At 38.2% G+C, this 19994-nt stretch overlaps 1 protein-coding gene across 5 annotated transcripts in view; it reads left to right on the forward strand.

Annotated features, from left to right (window-relative positions):
* NFIA (nuclear factor I A) overlaps positions 1-19994 on the forward strand; it is a 357970-nt gene that overhangs the window by 295252 nt on the left and 42724 nt on the right. For 4 of the 5 annotated variants that reach the window (XM_063107178.1, XM_063107176.1, XM_063107180.1 and 1 more), the window contains 2 exons: positions 8141-8319; positions 10636-10801. In XM_063107178.1, coding sequence (XP_062963248.1) covers positions 8141-8319; positions 10636-10801 — 345 coding nt within the window. The remainder of the gene's footprint in view (positions 1-8140; positions 8320-10635; positions 10802-19994) is intronic. The other variant, XM_063107177.1, reaches the window with a different exon arrangement.

Raw genomic sequence — 19994 nt, forward strand, 5'->3', positions numbered from 1 at the left:
GTTGATGCATAAGCTAGGATAAAAACTTGTCCCCTGACTCCAAACACTGAACTGATGCTTCTCATGCTTCCTCCTCTTTTGTGAAATCTACCAACAGTAGCAATAAATCCTGAAATCCTATGGCATGAATTCAGAAAGATACTTTGAATTCAGGAGGATACCTTAAAAGTAGTCCGTGCTTTAATTATCATATCACTCAGAAATAGGGGCTTAAGCTTCAGTGTAAGCATAACAACTTGGTGTAGGGAAATACTGCATATCAACCCATGGCTTTATGCTTTTTGTAATACTTTGTGTGTTTATTTGCTTGTTTTTTGCCTTTTTTCAAAAATGCGTGAAAAGACTTGCAAACAGCATAGATCCCAGCACTTGGTCATTCTCCAAGAGGCTACAATAGCATCTGCATAGATCTTATTTTTGAAGTTCTCTTTCACAGGACTGCAGTTTGTAATTCCAGTGCACTTCCAACAGGTTGCTAGAGGATTCCCTGCCTATTTCTGTTAACCTTTGTAATCATCTAATCTATGGTGGTTGGTTTTGTCTCAAATAATTGTTTTTATTTGTTTTTCATTCTTTATGTCTTGTCTCATAGTGTTATATAGAAGTTCAAGTTCTCAGGGAACTGTATTCTTGTCAACTTTGCCTATTAAACCATCACTTTTCATATTTCCAATAATCACAGCTGTTGCGTGGTGTTTGAACACACTTCACATTGGACATCATGGCAGCTTAGGCAATTAGTGTGTGAATATGGTCGATTCAAAGAGGTCTTGTCAGGACAAAGGCTGGAACTCTATCTCACAGAGCTTGAACTCACACTTTAAATATTACAGCCTTTCCACACCCAAGGTATCTTAAAGACTGAGTGCAGATATACCCTATAATTTAATATCCCAGAATCATTTAAAATCTAATTTTGTTTAAAAGGTATATGCTCCTTTGTTTCAGATTTTTTGCATTTTAACTTTATTACAATGCATAAATTGTACTGAGTTATTTTTAAGTGTAATCCCAGAGACTAGATTCTATACATCCTCAAGAATTTAAAGCTAGGTGAGCTTCAGCAAGCATTTAGTTCACACTCCTTATTTTGAGATGAGAGAACCAGGGGAGAGAAAAGTTACCCATATTTATGATACGCCAAGTAGTGGCAGAAGCTAAACTAAAACCCAGGTCCCTTTATCTAATCAGGAAATTTTCCTAAAAATGGCCCCAGATCTTCTGAAAAACTTTTTTAGTATTCAACATGTGTTAGATCTCTGATAAGCAAACTCCCAGTAACTAACATGGTGGGCCTTTCAAGGGAAACTTTGGAGATGTCCATTGTATCTGTGTCTTGGGAGGCCATGGGGAAGCCTTGCTTAGAATCTGGTTAGGTCAGAAGTTTGCCTGGGTCGAGGGTCTGCATGGTGAAGAATGTCAGTATGGACACTCAAAATGGATACTTAAGGATTGTAGGTCTGAGTGAAAAAATGGTCTCTAAAGGGAGATAGCCCCATAGTTCTAAACTTGGAGGTTAATTTTCACAGTCTAAGATTTAAACAGAGGGTAGGGATTCAAAGTATATTTGGTCAGCAAAGAACCTTTACAGGTCATTGTATCTTTGGTATCTATGACTATTAGATCAAGGTCATCACTACTGCAGTTGGTTTTGCATTTTATTGTTTGTGGCATTATTTTCAAAACACTCATGTCATATTCATACTAATAATGCATACTCTTTTGTCAATATTTATGTACTCATTTGTCCAAGAGAAAGGCAGACAACAGGTACCTTACTCCACCTCTCCTTTCCCCTGTGTATTCTATAATCAGAACCGATTCTAGCACACAGGAGCAAATTCCAATTTATTCATTGCTCATCCCCATCCTTACCTATAATAGTAATGCCAGTAAAAGAAGCTAGTTATTGATCACTTAACTGTGTGGTCAGCTAGTTATTGATCACTTAACTGTGTGGTCAAAAGCTATGCTATGTGCCTTATATACATTGTCTCGTTTAATCTTCACAACAAATCTATGAAGTATTATTAGCCCCATTTTACAGATGGCAAAACTGAATCATCAAAAGAGAAGCTCAGAAATTTGTAGCATAGCTGGTAAGTGGTAGAGCTAGAATTTAAACCCGTGTCTAACTCCAAAGCCCATGGTTCTTGTATTGTACCACACTACTTTTCTGACCCATGTGTTTAACTTGGAGTGATACACCCACGTGGATGTGGCCAACTAGCACAGACCAAGGCATATTAAATACTGGCGAAGAGGGACAATCTAAGGGCTGAGCTGGAGAGTCAGTGGAGGTGTGGAAGGCAATCAGATTGCTTTGGAATGCTTCAGAAAGCTGAGGCTTCAGCAGGAAGACTGGTTGGTGACGCAACACGATTTGGTAGAGAAGAGAGGAAGGAGTAGTGCTTGTTGGGGGCCTGACTCACAGAGTGTGGCCGGTGTTTGGGGAGTGAACAGGAATTATGTGGGTCTACACCAACAGCTGGCAAACTCTGGCCTGCAGGTCAAATCCAGCCCTCTGCCTGTTTTTGAAAATAAAGTTGTTTGGGAGCACAGCACACTTATTTGTTTACGTAACGTCTATGACTGCTTCTGCGCATAGCTGCAGATCAAATAATTGCAACTTACCCGTACAGACTGCAAAGTCTAAACTGTTTACTATCATCCTTTACAGAAAATGTTTGCCAACCCCTGGTCTAGTCTATAAGCCAGAGCCTTTGAGCAACAAAGGTCTTTAAGTAGCTAAAATTAATGTAGATAAAAACTTAAAGACCTTGGCTTCTCTCTCTCTTTTTTTTTTTTTTTTTGGTGGTGGTGGGGGGGAGAGGGGTCCTGTTTTTCCAGAAGACACTGGAATTTGATCTCCAGTAAGAAGATCCCCTTAATTCAAGTGGCATAGAATATATCAACCATCTTGGAAACCTACTGTAGCAAAAAGTTACTTCATCTAGTAGCAATAATATAAAAATACTGGTGTTTTACAAGCAACCTTACAATATCGTATATTTCTCTCAATTGAAATATACAGGTCTTTTCACATGCTTCTCAGTGATGTTAAAGATATATGCTAAATGTTTTGGAAAACCTTGGCTTGCCTTGTTTTTAGAAAAGTCTCCATCTCCAAAAGGTTTGAAAACCATTGCCAATTCCTCTTTCCTTGTGTCTCTGTTAAAATAAACCCCAGAACTCCAAACTTCTCAGCTTTCATAAATGGCAGGCCTGATTCATGCATGATTTATAAATTATAGCTATGGACCATTAAGATAGATTTCTCAGCTTTAGGTAAGCTACCATGGTGTTATACAGTGTGGTTTTGAATTTCTGAAGACGCAAAGTACGTAGTAGTTGACAACCCAAACAATTCAAGTTCCATTTGCCCTTGTGGAAGGCTTCTTTTTATTTTAAGTGTGATTTATTTTTCTTCCATTTTCATCTCCTTTTGGAGCTTTGCTTTAAAAATCTTCACTTCTAAATAGGAGTAGTCAGGAGTTCTTAGTGCCACCCTTTACTCTGTGGAGATGGTTGTTTTTGTCTAAAGAACATCTTACTGCTGAAGACAGATGAGTAGCTTTTTCTTGCAATGGTGCTAACAGAGAGAAACAGTTTGGAATCTCACCTGTTGCCACAGACTTAGTATTGATTAACAGTAAGACTGTGAAGTTTTGCAGATGCCAGGGCTTGGGAGTGGTCGTTGATTCTCGTGAGGGAAGATGCCTGTGTGTAACGCTGTCTTAAGAGCACATTGCACCTGACGGAGGATTCGATTTTATTGTTTGTGTTGCTCTCTTGACAGCTTTTCTTTAGAGCCTCCCATAGAAGAGAGACCAGGATTTAAAGGCTGGTGCCAGAAAGCAAAAGCTACTATGAAAAGAATCCAAGTCCCTGTCCAGTCTGTGAGAATCTGCAACAGTTCACGGACAAGGGATAAAGCAATTAAGGCAATGTCAGGGTTATAGACCGGAATGTATTTCAGCCCATGAAATTTTGGTTTGAGGAAAAATGTGGGAGAGTTATTTGAATTCTTGGAGGTTGAGCTTGAGAAAACCACTGGAAATGGTAGGAAGAAATTACTTCCTTTTACCTCTTTTTCCTTCCTGAGATGTAAAAGCATGAAAATCTGAGGTTCTGAGCCTGTCTGGCCACACTTCTCTGGTACCGTCTTCTTTTATATGACTTGCTCTTAGATGTTCTAAGTAGTTCATGCTCCCAGTGGGAGCACTCGGCTAACATAGGTGTCTACAAGGCCTCCTCCCCGTAGTAGACTCTCAGATGAAATCACTCAGTGGATTATGTAAATCTCTCAACATACACAATAATACACTAATGACCTTGACCTTTTCCTTCCACAGTCTTAATCAATTCTGCTTTCAAAGGAGAAAACATTTGTAAGTTAAAAATATATGTTCAATTGTGTTGAATTTTTAACTTTTTCTCTTTCAAACTAAAACCAAGAGAGTATTTTTAAGAACTGGTTGGGGGGAAGCGGGGGGCATGAACAGGTAAACCAACCTGCCTGACCTGCTTTCTTTTTTTTAAGAACTCAGTAATATGATCATTTTGTAATAAATAACCGAGCTCTGCACCCTTTGGGACATTCTCGTTCTTTCTTTCTTTACTTGTGGCTACTTTGTTCAGAACGCGTAGGCAGTGCCATTGCAGCCAAAGAAACCTGATCAAATTTCCTTCCTTCCCATCTTATTTGTATTCTGTGTGGAAAGCTCAAGCAGTTGTTTTAAACAAGTGTGGGCACTTGTTAAAGTTTAAACTAGTAGTGAGATTCATCCAGAATGAAGTGTTTCTGACACTCTGCTGCTCCTGGCCTAGGGTACTGGAGTATTAGACCACAGAAGCAGCCAATTTTGTAGTGTCTTTTAATACACGAAATTGTATTAACATCAACATGGATACAGATGGATGCACTGCAATAAACTGTAACCACTTGAGAAAAGCCTTTATTGACTCTCAAGTAAATAATGCACATTTTAAAGGATCTAAATATGCATTTACATAATGTACTATAATTTTTTATTGTGTCAACTACACACACACACATTCATAAGAGATGTTTTTCTTCATCAAAAATTTGGAGTCATACCATTCTTTGTGCACTCTATTAGCATCATGCCAAATTCATAATGGTAGTTTCTCTTCTGTGGGGCCTGATCTGGCCATCTCAAAGTACATTTAATGAATTTTACTGTTTGATTGATTTAACCCCAGTGACTCTTTCTAAAATGATTTGAGACAACTTAGATAAAAACTTAGGTATGCTAAAAACATCAAATCCAAGGTAAAGAGAGAAAACAAGAAGTATGAAAGAAGGAAAACAAAGTTAGGTGTGGATGAAATCTTAACTCTGAGCTTCAGTGGGTCTCATTGTCCATTAGAAAAGGAATAGCAGGTTATCCAGAAAAACAGCATATGTTTAATAATAATTAACAGATCTTTGTGATGTCTGTAACATAATTATTTTCTGTTTGAGGAAATTAAAGTTCAGGATCTTGAGTGATTTGTATCCAGCTCCACGGTGAACTGATGACTGAACCAGAGAAAGTCCTTAGCATGAAAAAGTAGGGGTTGTAAAGGATGACCCTTTAAAATGCAGACTCTGCAGATCTACTTTGAAACTACAGGCTAAATGATTTCCTGGTATTAATTAAGAATTAATTGATCCTTATAAATCAGTCATCATAGAATTAATTCTGTATAGTACCATATGCACTTAGGTTTGTTTTAAAATAAACTCTATGCCAAAAGGAAAAGGTGAATAAATTGTTTTCAATAAAATATAATAAAGAAACTAAGTTCTGAATTTAAGTTGCTAATGATATTCTTTTTGATATTTAACAATCACAACAAAAAGAGGGCAAGGATGTTCATTAATAATTAGTGGGGAGATTCTGTGGTCCTGCTGAACTATTTTTTCTATCAAGTTTCTTTAACTTTTATCTGCCTGATCTTGTTCGAGTGCATTTTTGTCATGGGCAGCATTCTCTGTTGGCCATCATGATTTTGTAATCTAACAATCACTCATCACTTTCCCCTGAGCCTCTGAAGGCAGTGCCACTTTATCATCAAGGTCAGCCTCCCAGGGGCTCTTGACAGAGGAGTTGCCACCTTTGTGTTTGACATGCTCCAAAAGTTGAGTGTATCATTTTGATAGGCTCAGTACTAACATCCTAGTTTGGAAAATACCACATTCCATCCTTAACTAGAAACTACTTGGTCAAATGCAAGGTACTGGGTCAAATATTCTTGCTACCAGCAAGGACAACTATACCATATTAGATGAAAAAATTCCTTTGTTTCTTTAGAGCCAATAGCAGAATTTCCAGATTAAGAGATGACCAGATTCATTTAACTTTTTAGCTTGTGGGTTTCAGCTTAGAGACAATAATGGATTCCAAGGTTTATCATTCATTGTATGAATTCTTAAGTTTCACCAATTTTTCTACAAGCTCTGTGGTTCTTTGCTAGCTGGAGAAGTTTTGCCAAGTTTTGTTTTTGGCAAGTTTTATTCTACATTTATTTATTGAGTGCCAGACTTGGTTTGGGGATATGACAGTGAACAATTAAGTGGATGGAAAGCTATTTACTAAGATGAGGAAGACTGAGAGAAGAGTAAATTTGGTAAAGGAAGGTGATGAAAATTCTAGTTGGAATAGGTTATGATCAAGATGTCCTCAATTGTATGACCAAGGGCAAAACTTTATCTGTTTTGGCTCAACTTTGTCTCTTGAGCCCATAGTAGCCTTTGAATATTTATTGGATAGATTAAAGGTTACATGAAAGAAAGCGTTTTATCAGGTCTTCTGCAAGACATGGACTGGACTGTTGCTTCTTCTCCAAACCCCCATTTCTGCTCTTTAAAAACTATAGATGCCACTCTGAACCATGCAGTCCTAGGTATTTCAATCATTCGTCAGAAAGTGCCCCAATCATAAGGAGGTCCCAGTAGTGAACAGAGAACCCATGCTGAGCAAGCATTCTTCTATACAGCCCTTAGCCAAGCCGGTGGGACAGTGACAGGAAGGGTAGACTGACTTACTTGGGTTTCTCTTCAGTATTATGAGTCATTCTTGGTATTAGAAAAGTCATATTCTCCAAAAATTTGGGCATTCCTGTGTTTTCTCTTTACAGGGGCTCCTTGAGTTTAAAGGAGCAAAAAGTAAAGGAAAAATAAATACTTTTATCTCCTTTAATTTGGGAGAGGTTTCTCAGGCCATTGTTGAGAATTGACTTGGTTTGACTGTCTTCAACCCTTACAATGTGCTGCTTTTGTCCTCCAGCCAGTTTTATCAATCATCCTTCCATTTCAAGGGCAAAAGTTCTCCTAAAAAATTATTAAGCACCTCACATAAGTTTTTAATCTAACATAATCTTCTTCTTGTATAAATGAAATTTATCAAGATTCAAATGTAAGGGAGTAGTAGTTGCCTGAGTCTTTCACCAGTTTTTATGGGCAGATGGCCAACATTTTAACAGGAGTCACTGCCTGCTCAGGGTGAGTTCCCCTCCTCCAGCATTTATGCATTTCTGAGTTTGGCTTTGAAATGGCATCTAAAGGCGACATAAACCTTCCGTGTAAAGTGAGGCATCCAAATTGCACGGGTTCATTAAGTGATCATTTACTACATACTTCAAAAAAATTTCATCCTAAATTAGTCCCTAGAAATTTCCTTGAAAGGGTTATAAGAGCTTTAACAATGAATTATTGTCTATGGATAGCTCAGCATGAAAAGGGATCCATATGTGCAAACTAGAATTTGTCATATGTAATGTCAGTTAAATCAGGTCTAATCTACCAAATACATTTTTTATTGCTTGCTTCATTAAAAAGGCTCTTAAGGTAATGAATAATCTTCAGCTTCACCAAGGATTATTAATGCCTTTATAACTCATGTCCACTGAAAATAGAAAGACAGCTTGAAATTCTACCCTAACCTAACCTCCATGTTTGTCTTAGAGCCTTAAGGAAGAAAGTCTGTCAGATCTATCCAGTGTTACATTCAGTCACATGAGCAATACTATGAATTGGGCAAAGAGAAAAAAAATAAAATAGGAAGTTGAATCAGGTTCAGCTGTGGCCATGCAAGGCTTTCTCTTCATAACTCTGATGTTTTCTTTCCTACAGCAAGTCCGCATGCAACGCCATCGACTCTTCATTTCCCAACATCACCCATTATCCAGCAGCCTGGGCCTTACTTCTCACACCCAGCCATCCGCTATCACCCTCAGGAGACGCTGAAAGAGTTTGTCCAACTTGTCTGCCCTGATGCTGGTCAGCAGGCTGGACAGGTGGGGTTCCTCAATGTAAGGAAACCTCTTTTTTTCAATTACTTTAGAAATGTTAGCAGAATGTAAAAATAACAAGGGGAGACCTTATGACCATGTGACATTGTGCTCTAATGTTGTGCTGAATGACTACAGGCAAATGTCATATTTATTCTAGATTGTGGGAAAGTTAACTTGCTCTGAGAGTGATTGGCCAGGGTTTAAAAACAGTATTTGTGTTAAGTTTGCAACTGTCAAGTTTATGGATATAAATCATCTCAAGGGTGAACTATTTAACCTTCCAAATTCTGTGGGCTGATGATTCCACCTCACGCATTCTAACCCTAGGGCTCATACAGTTAACAAAAGAGAAAGAGCAAATAATTTTAAATAATGATTTGAAGTGGTAGAGAGAGGTAGGGGGATGAGAGGGACAGATGTTTCAGATCAACTAAGTTGATATTTTTTAAAAATATAGTCTTCTAACACTTTAGATCAAGTTGACCAGTACTTGAACTCAAGATGCTAAAAGTACAGTTTATTACGGTTTGTTATTTCTGCAAGTAGTTATCTTTCCTAGTTATCTTTGTATAAAGCTAAACAGTATTCAGTGACTTAAAGGAATGTTTTTCCCCTCAAATAAACCAAATAATCACAATTTGATAGAACATTCTAAATGTAAAAATTATTTTTAAAAATCACAAATTTCGTTTCAAATATAGAACTCAGTGTTTACAATGGGTAGCTATATCTCAAAGCCAAGAATAATAATAATAAATAATGACCAACATAAAGCCAACTTTGGTTTTTCTCTTCTCCTAATAATTGTGCATGAAGCCACAGATTAGCCATAATTATTATTGCCTAATTTAGGATATTATGTCACACCGTCCTATCACTGATTTTCTTCACTTGCAGAAATACCTGATTCTGCATATCTGAGCCAGAACAGGCAGCTTTGACTAATGTCTGGTGATGTGTTAGCAGATACATTTCTGTCTAGACAACAAATCAATATGGTGCCTTTTTTCTTTTTGCTTGTGTATTCATTTGCTTGGCTTATTCTGAAGCATTCACTTATGGACTTTCAGCCCACTCAGAAATAACACACAGGCAAGTTTGCTGGCAAGAAAGCACAGCATTCTGATTGTCAGACAAGATAGTCTTTGAGGAACAGTACTAAATATATAAGTGAATGTTGTTGATGGGGGAATGAGACTGCCTCTGCAGAATTATGAAGCTTAAACTTAGAAGCCTGGGACAGCAGGATCTCCTCCAACTGAATTTTGATTTGGGCCTACAGCCTAAATATGAGCTGTTATTGTTGGTTGAACGGTGTCACTGAAGCCTGGAAATCCAGTCAAAAAGACTGCTTGGGAAACTGAAAAAACTGAGCTGATCACCAGCATCAAGCATGGACTTCTGAATTTCTAACTTTTCAAGTAGTCTGACATTATACTATAAAACTGTCAAATGCCCAGTTTTGCATTTTGATCAAAATTTTATAGGGCTTAAAGCAGGTCTCTTCATGGAACTATTCTGAAAAGCTTGAAAATAAAAATGGATTTTATTGCTCTCTTCAGAGGGAAACTTTTTTGTTGTTGTTGAAGAGCTGTTATTTGGTTGTTTTAACATCAGGCAGCCAAATAAATATGACTCTTATGGCATATGCTTATATAATTTAAATCAAAATTAGAAGTGATATTTTTCCCTAGCAGAATTCTGACAGCTGAATTCTAAAGTTTCTATGCCTGATGTTATACAATATGTGAAAGAAATTTTTTTATGTTCACTTAACACATTTATTAAATGTTATATAATATCAACTTTGAAGAGTGAAAAAATATTTTTTATCTCAAATGCACATTTAGGAAACTTTATTCTATCTATGTAAATAGAAATAGTAGAATGATATCACAGTCGTTACAACACTTAGAAATTAAATAAATGTTTAATAAACTTGCAAATGATGATGAAGGTAGCAGTTAATACAGAACTGAAACAGTCTAAGCAAAAGTTGGTTGCTTAGTTGACAAATCCAGAGTGATCATTGGTAGGTCATTTTATGGAGCCAGATGCAAAGAAAGACAATGTAGTTAGTTCAAGAGATAGGTTTATGATGCATTGAGCATATGTGCCTCAGTGTGCTTTTGTGGGATGCCTTAAGAGCAAACCCAACAATTCTTCATCCATATGGACTTACAGAAGAATTCAAGCAGCTAGAATGCTTAGTAATTTACATAACAGGTGCCTAATGAATCTTTTCTTTTCAGATGCAGCTAATGGTTGATGTCTGTTTCTTCTTTTTTTTTTTTTTCTCCTTGTTTGTGTTTTGTTTTCTTCCCACCCTCGCAGCCCAATGGGAGCAGCCAAGGCAAGGTGCACAACCCATTCCTTCCCACCCCAATGTTGCCACCTCCGCCGCCACCACCGATGGCCAGGCCTGTGCCTCTGCCGGTGCCAGACACAAAGCCTCCAACCACATCAACAGAAGGAGGTGCAGCTTCCCCCACCTCACCAAGTAAGTATAGCTGAGACAAGGCGCCGGTCACTGATAAAGCTCTATGCACTTGAATCCACACCTACACTTTGTCTCTCACCGTACAGGCTCTAGCCATAGGCACAGGTCCCCAGTGATGGTTTTAGCATGAGTTTGCAGAGCCAAGGCGAGAATCATAGTGAACACCACTCTCAGGTACTATCAGTACACTAGGCGTGGAAATGACTAGGTATTTGGGTGGATAAGATGGGGTAACTACATGGCCAGGACTAAAATCAAGATATGAACTATTAAATTGTGTGTTTTAGTGGCTTTGAATGCTATCCCCATGATCATCAAACATTGTCTACTTGCATGAATTCTTATTAGCAAAATGTTCCTCATTCTTCTGTATATTCCTGCCTTCCAGGAACTTGTAGTCCAAGAGAAAGGCTCTTAAGGAGACATAAAAGTTATATACTTCATACGTCAAATAGGAAAAAAAAAGTTTAGATCAAAGTTTCAATTTAAAGGTGTGTACATTGAACGTTTGCCAAGAGTAAAAACCTGGCAGAAGATCAGAGCTAGTAGCCATAGCAATTGCATAGCTAGGCTTGGCAGGGGGAGGAGATAGAGAGTAGGACTGGATGAAAAGAGAAAAGAATTCTTGGCTCTTCTCTGATCAGTCTGGGAAATTTGATCAGAGAATATAAGAGGATTTCAAAACCTTTTTAGATGATGAGAATGATTATTTGGTGAACTAGAGAGAGAAAAATTCTCTAGGTATTTCCTCATATTTTAGAGATGGTGAGAGGGTAGAAATAGCTCAGACATACAAATGTGGCTATTAGTGCATGGAATAATGACAAAACAAGTGATGGCTGGAGTTCTCAGGTGATGGGTGGCCCAGACTTGACAGATGGTGTGATGAGCACCTTTCCTAAAGTTTTAGAGAGGGATCAAAGTGTAGGAAGAGATGAGAACTGTGGCAGTGCCCCTAAGGAGAGCCTTCAAGGGGGTCTTCAAAGGAGGTGAGACTGGGGGCAAGCAATCTACTGAGGAGAACATAAGACAACAGACTAGGAAAGAAGTGTGAAGGTCAGGAGCTTGAACAGAAGTAAAAAGAATTGGATGAAAGGGAGCAGGGGGAGAGGTGTTTTACAGACATAAGCATTGGGATTGGGCAGTCATGCAGATGAGTATAGTAAATGAAGATTTGGGGCCTCTCAGCTTCCTTGAATCATAATGGTATTGGAAAAAAAGAGGGAAAGAGTCAAAGAGAAAAGACGGACCTCTGTTTGTACCATGTTACTGGATTGATTCTGAGAACACTGAATCCAAAATGTCTAGAGTCCCTCGTGGACATGTATCTGAGAGTGAGTTTTGGGTGACCTAGTATTTACGCATTTTGGTAATACATGCAGAAATGAGTGGCATTGTGCACGGACTCTGTATCTATAGCAAAAAGATTGAGGGTCCAGGAGCAGTTTTGGAGAGACCTGTTTCTCTTGGTAAGAGGTAGTTCAACACTTGTCAACAAAGGAGAAAACTCTGAGTGGCCAACGACACAGGAAGCAAGCTGGGTTTGGCCTATGGATATTGGAAGTTCAGCTTAGCATGGTACTATTCTGCTTATTGTGTATATATATGTAACACCTTTGAACTAGTCAAAGAAGTACCTGTCGCCAAGCTCAGACTTAAGTCTGTTCACTGAGGACATTGGCTTACAGATTGGCAGCCACATGCTTGTTGAGCCATGCACACGCCTCTGCATTCCATTTTTCTGCCCCTCTTCTCCCTGTCTGTACAGAACAGTGCCACAATCCTTTAAAAGCCTGTAGTAACATACCACCTATTCTATGTAAAGATAACTCCCCTCCACTGTCAGTGTCTCATGCCTCATCGTGAGTTTTCCAGTAACGAGGATGAGGCTCAGCTGGGCCCTGTGGAAAAGTGGCAACAGTAATTTGTGACTATTAAAGTCAAAGGATAGGGGCTCCAATGCCCACTTTTCATCTTACCAGTTGTGTTTCTTTGAATTAGTTTCCTCATCTGTAAAATGTAGATGATAATATCCACCTGGCAAGGTTGGGTGAAATCAACTCTGATAAGCACCGCCACCAAATAAATTGAAGTATTTTATTACCTGCCAAAACTCTTACCTCGTGAGAGGCTCCAGGCCTGGATGATGGTGAAATGTGTCTATAGGACATGGAGAAGCTACTCAACCCCTAACTCAGGTTGAGGCCTTTGGGTCCATAGTTCTGGACTCCACTCCATGGACCGAACCAAGTGCTTTGTATAAGGAAATACCTGTCATCCTCAAGCATTTTGTCAACACTATGGGAAGAAATGTAGAAGGAGTCTTGACAGATCCAACTCATCTGGTTGCATGTTGATTAGAAAACGTTTCAAAGGTTTGGGGGGAAAGAAGAATACGAGGAGAGAGAGGCCCAACATGTGATATAGGCCCATACATTTTAATTGTGGGATTCTAGGGATGTAGACAAAACAAAATATTCTACTAGTTGCATAGAAAGGTTTTTCTATCATCATTTTAGCCCTTGTTGCTGGGCTTTTCTAGAGTGTGCTAATTACAAAGTAATATTTTATTTCATGGCAATATATTGCTTACCACTTTCTGCTTTATTAATGAGACAGTGATAGGCTGAGAGAGCTATAATTTATAGCATAAGAGAAGACTTTCAAGGGAAAAATGTTAAAGTCCACCGGTTTACATTGAGAGGGAATTTAAGGGCCCCACCAAAAAAAGATAAAAATCCTTGCCCATGCTCTGACTTCTGAACCAATTGATGAATAAAATATAAGAAAAAAATCAGATGGAAGACAGAATATCACCTTTATTATTAGAGAATTTGTTTGGAACTGTGGGTAAATGGGCTTCCTAATACTGAACACCCACATTCCACTGACCTGTCTACCCAATTGCTAGCAGAGCCAGACCACCGCAGGCCTCCCTACGTGGGGTCTGCCCACCCATGTATAGCTGGTGGCATGGAGGTATGGGTGGCTGTGCACTTCCTGCCAGCACTGTCTCCCTACGAGGAAGAGGTGGGATGAGTCACATCCAGTTTCTGTGTCCAAACCTCTCTATCTAGAGAGTAGAAAGTGAGGGAGTAGAGAGGAGCCGAGAGTGTGTGGAAGCGAATAAGGGAAGGAAGTAGCCTCAGGAGGGAAGTAGACTTCACCTTCTTTTGTTCATTTATTCAGCCTTTATATATTGACCACCTCCGTGTGCCAGGGACTGTGTTAGCTTCTTGGGACACAGAGATAATTAATCCTTGCTTGAGGAGGGGGGATTTATTGAGGGATACAGCTAGGAAATAGGCAGTTTACATAGGACAGTCCTGGGATGAAGGCTTGTGTAGGTGGAAGAGGCGGGAGGGAGTTTGGTCCAGTGTGGGGCTTCAAGTGAAGAGTTTTTGGAGAGGGTGACTTCTAAGCTATTTAGTAAGGGTAACATTTTAAGAGATTTTAGACTTTTCTTCAGAAACCATTTGGGGGACCTAACATTCGATTTACATCTGGACAAAAATTTAGGGCAAAACTATAATTTCATAAATCATGTGCTTTCTTAGAAATTAAAACCACAGGATGGTTGGATCCTATTTATCTCTGTCAGTTTATCAGAGCAAGAAGAAACACCATGACAGGGTATTAAGTACAGATGTTCAACATCACAACAGAATGTCCAAAATTGAGGCATATTTCAAAAACACTAATTGTATAACCTAGGATAGCCTTTTCTATTTAGGCGTTAGAGATGACTTGTAATAAAATAAGATTTTAAAAATAAAAATAAAAATAGGGAAGTATGCCAAATATCTCTATATTACCAACTTTTCTGGGCCTTAACTCCTTTATCTGCTAATGGGAGTAACAAAACTGTCCATCCACTCTCATAGGCAGGTTGTTGGGACATCCTGGGGTGACAGATGTACTATGCTGTGTCGTAGATAGTTAAAAGTCCAAGGCATCATTTTAAATATCCTCTTATAATGAAATACAAATGGATGCCAGCCTAGAGCAGAGTATGTATTTTTTAGCTAATCAGTTGCCTCTGGCACTAACACTAAATTCTGCAGCTGTGGCCAGAAAAACAGCGATAAGGCAGATCTGGGGAAAAGAAAGAAAAAATGTCTATGAAATAAATACATTTTAATGGGAAAAATCCTTACCAGTGCCCTAAAAAACAGGGAAGTGGGGGTGGGGACTACAGTTCTACTTTCTCTCAAGGAAAACTTTTATACTGTTGATTCGTTTGGAGAAAGACTGATGTACTATGCCAGGTCTCTTTAGGCAACCATGACAGATAGAAGGTATAACCTGTAAGAGCAATTTGCAATGGTATGTTCCATTCCCACTGATGAACTACTTTTGTGGGTTTCAGTACCCAATGAGAGAATACCACTTCTTTCATTCATCCAATAAATATTTATTGAGCATCAGCTATGTGCCAAGCACTCTTCCAGGTGCTAGGATTCAGCAGGGAGTAAAAGAGATAAAAATCTCTGACCTTATGGAGCTTTGATTCTAGAGAGGGAAGAAAGACAATAAAATCTTAAGTGTAAAAGGTAAGTAAGATGTAAGATGGTGAGACATGGGTACTACAAAGCAAAAGAAGCAAAGAGGGGTTGGGAGTCATGGGGGTGGGATACAACTGTAGGTAGGGTGGTCAGAGAAGGGCTATTTGGGAAGAGAAATTTGAGCACAGCCATGATGGAGGTTCAGGGGTGAGCCAGGAGACTGTAGGGGGAGAGGTTTCCAAGTAGAAGGAACAGCCAGTATAGGGCAGCTTGGCACATTTGAGGAATAGCCGGAGGCCAGTGTAGTGAGAACAGTGAGTGAATGAAGGTAGGAGGTGAGATCAGAGAGATAGTGAGGATGTGTTTGGGGGCCTGGGAGGATAGATCATCCGGGTTCTTAGAGGCCATCGTAAGTACTTTGGGATTGACTCTGAGTGAGATGGGGAGCAGCGGCATGATACCACCTGGATATTAACAGAAACACTCTGAAGGCTTTGTTGAAAATAAATTGCCGAGGGCAAGCATTACAGCAAGGAGACCAGTTAAGAGGCTGTTTTTTTCAATAAATATAATGAGTGTCTTCTACATGCCAGCCACTATTCTAGGCACAAAGGATACAAAAGTGAATGAAACAGACAAAATCCTCTGCTCTGGTGGAGCTTGCATCCCAGTGGAAGGGACAAACAATAATCAAATTATAAGTAAATCACTAAGTTAGGAACCAATAAGTACAGTGGAGAAAATGAAAACAGGCAGGATGGAGTGCGCTATTGCAGCACTGGGAAGGAGTCGCTAGTGAACTGCACCAGCGTGGGGGCAGAAGGGGTGGGGAGAAGCAGTCGGGTTCCAGATACACAGTCATGCATCACTTAACAACAGGGGTGCATTCTGAGAAATGTGATTTTGTCTTTGTGCAAACATCACAGAGTGTACTTAGACAAACCTAGATGGGACAGCCTACTGTACACCTAGGCTACGTGGTGTAGCCACTAAAGACTTAAGGGACCACCATCGTACATGGGGTCCATTGTTGGCCAAAACATCACTGTGTGGTATGTGACTGTGTCAGAAAGGTAGAACTGACAGGATTGGCTTGCACATTAGACACAGGTTGAGGAAAAATGAGAGAAATCAATGATGACTCCTCAGTCTTGACCTGAGTAACTGGATGAATGGAGTTGCCATGAACTGAGACGGGAAGACCTCAGGAGGAGCTGTTCTGTGTGAGAGATGGAGATCGGAAGGTTTAACCAGTCATTTTGGAGATGCCTATTAAGTACCTCACTGCTGAGACTAATCAGAATAACATCATATCCTGCCTATTGCAGATCCTTGAAATTTGCTGGGCTTTTCCACGTGTATCATCTCATTAATTGGGAAGGGACTCCTTTTCAAACATGCAGTACAATGAATGAGTATTCCTAGAGTCCTGAGGACAACAGCTTAAGTATAGGAGAAATCTTTCATTATGTTGGGGTCTGTTTGTAGTATGATAATTCAAAATACATTATTCTCTTTGTTAATTGTAGTAGGTTGATCAAGATTATACTATAAAAATGGGCTTTTCTGGAAAAAAATGAAGATTGGCATCATAGCCTAGAATTACAATGGAAAGAACACTTTTGAATTATGATGGAAGATAAAATATGCATATTTCCCTTTTTGAAAAATTAATTAGGAACACAGAAACTCAATTTAAAAATACATAAAACACTCATAAACGTTTTTCTCCATGCCTTCTTAGCTATGAACTTTTGATTTTTAAAAACTAGAATTCTATTAAGATAGAAGCATGTAATAACAAGTTACCTTTATTATTTATTTTTATATCTCCGATGAATCTTGTGTATATTCATTATATGAATGAAAATGAACCTCTTAACCAGGAACATAACAATAATCTATGACTGAGATAGAAATTTTCTACTATAATAATTAACATATATGTTGAGCGCTTTCTTGGTTAACAAAGCTCTTTATACCTATACATTATCTCATTCATCCCCCAAAGATTCCTATGAGGTCAAGATTTTATAGACAAGGAAACTGAGACTAGAAGGTGGAGGTTAGTTTCCCCAAGATTATACTCCTGCAGAAGATTGGCAGGGACTCAAACACAGGTCTTCCCGTGCTCTTTCTACTACCTCATGCTGTAACCAAACAAGTTACAAAGCAATGAGATGTAATTTCTGCTTACAGGAGAACCACACCTGCCTGCTTATGCCTGAAATTAACAACCACCACCACAAAGTATTTAGCTTTTACTAATTCATCAGGCACTTTTTAAAAAATATTTTTATGTGTATTATCTTATTTCATCCTCACAATAATCCTATGAAGTAAAGTATCTTGTTACATTAATGGAGAAAGACAATGCATGGAGACATGAGGTAACTCTCTCAAGGTCACTCAGCCAGGTGTGGTAGTCATAATTCATACCTGGCTACCTTGAACCTGGAGTTTATATGCTTGGTCATAGCATGAGTATCTTTGCATTATCCCCGGCCCCCAAAAGCTTCCATCTTTTCTGCAGTGAAAACGCTATGGGAGAAATATAAAGGAAGATGTTAGCAGTCACTCATACTTTAGTGTGAACTGGTTTCTGATCCTGAGAGTATGTCTTATTAACAGGGAAAGGAAGATAGCAGAAGTTTGGGGGGGTGGGGGCACATAAGGACTATGTTCCCTCTTTCAGAGAAGAAGCAGTAGATTACAAGAAAGAATGAAAAAAATGAGTGGCTTCTTTTCACAAAACATTTTTTCATTACTAATGCCTGGAATATTCCTTTTCTGTTAATTTTTAAAATTTCCTCTTTGGTGTACAGTTCTATGAGTTTTTATAACATCATAGATGCTTATAACCAACACCACAGACAGGGTACAGAACAATTCTAAAGGACTCCCTTATCAATCTTACCTACTCTCAAGTTAGTATCTGATGTTACTTAGTGCCAGGGAACTTATTTTACTATGATCTGTTTCCACATTGTTTTTAATTCCCCTATCAGCCCTGCTGCTATCCCCATTATTATGCTTTAATTTTTGATATTCTTCTGAATTAGAGGATTGTGAAAGAGACTCAGATACATACAGTATTTTAGTCTGTGATAATGGTGATATTTCATATTAGAAGAGGGAAAAGCATTATTCAGTAAAGTGTATTAAGACACCGGAGTAGCAGTCTGGAAAAAATAAAATCCCTTATATGAAAATAAATTTTAGCTGGAACACAAAATATAACTTAAAAATGTTAAGCCTTAAAATACCACAAGAAAATGTAGGGCAAATTTTTTATAATGTTGGAGCGAGGAAGTCCCTTATATATAATACAAAAAACCAGCATCCATAAAAGGAATGATAAATTTGACTCTGAAAGTATAAAAAACTTTACTCATGGAAAAAGTACCATAGACAAAGTCAAAAGACAAAAGATAAAGTAGAAAAAAATGTTTGCAACGTATGTAACAAATAGCTAAATTATCTAATATATATAGTGTTTAAAAGTCAGTAAAAGAAAGACCAACAATACAATAGGAAAAAAAGGTTATAAACAGAGAAAAGGAAAACTTCCTAAAGACATTTCATTCAGGTAGCATAAGAGCAATACAGATTAAAACGTAAATGATATTTTTACCTGTCAAATTAGCAAATATCAAAAGATCTTAATACAGTGTTGGTAAGCATGTGGAAAACTCTCCTACACTATTAGAAGTCTCTAAATTGGCTCAACATCTTCAGAGGACAATTTATATATGTGTGTGTGTATATATATATAATTTATATATGTGTGTGTATACATATAAAACACACATGTATAAATGTGTATAAGAAATTTTATAACATAAATATTAGATGTTTATATTTAAATTCTATACAAATATAAATCTATGTAGATTTTAAATGTAAGCCATGCATATAGTTGAACAAATGAGCAAAGCTTTATATAAAGTATTCATTGCAATATTGATTAAAATAAAAGTTTGGAAATAACCTAAATATCCATCAATATGAGTGTTATACATTAGGAACCCTTTAAGAATATATCAATTCATGGACAATGCTGTGAGTTTTATTAAGTTATATCAAGTCAGCAAGGGAGAGTGCTAGCAAACGTGTGTAGACTGCTACCATGGGAGCAGGAGGTGCAGGTGCATAGTTGATTGTATATGGGAGGGTAGAAACTAGTAATAGTGGTTGCCTCCAGGGAAGGGTACAGGTTGTTGGGGTATAGTTCTTTGGTGCCTTATCCAATGAGTATGAAAGATATTATTGAGTTTTAAATCCCTCCTTTATATCAAATATAATGATTTATCTAGACGATTTGAAAATATTTGTCCAACAATCTAATAATCTTGTTTATACTTCAATCCCAGCAGTGACCAAAACCACATACTCACACATGGGAGGTGGGGAGTCCTCCAAATCCTTGGCAATTTTTTTTCATATAGCTTTTGGCTATATGAGCCTAAACTTTGGGTGTAATAGCAAAAATGTGTGATCTTTCTGGTAAATAATAATATTCTTATCTCCTCACAGAGCATGGAGTTCAGTGTACAGGTAGCATTTTCATTCACTGTAGCCATTATTTGGTCACAGGTTCTGCTTAAGCAACCCATTGAATACAAATGTACATGTACTATCTTAAATCAAAATTTGTTACAAATACTTTTTACAGAGCATTTTAATTT

The sequence above is a fragment of the Cynocephalus volans genome, chromosome 8 (assembly GCF_027409185.1).
Source record: "Cynocephalus volans isolate mCynVol1 chromosome 8, mCynVol1.pri, whole genome shotgun sequence".
Lineage (NCBI taxonomy): Eukaryota > Metazoa > Chordata > Mammalia > Dermoptera > Cynocephalidae > Cynocephalus > Cynocephalus volans.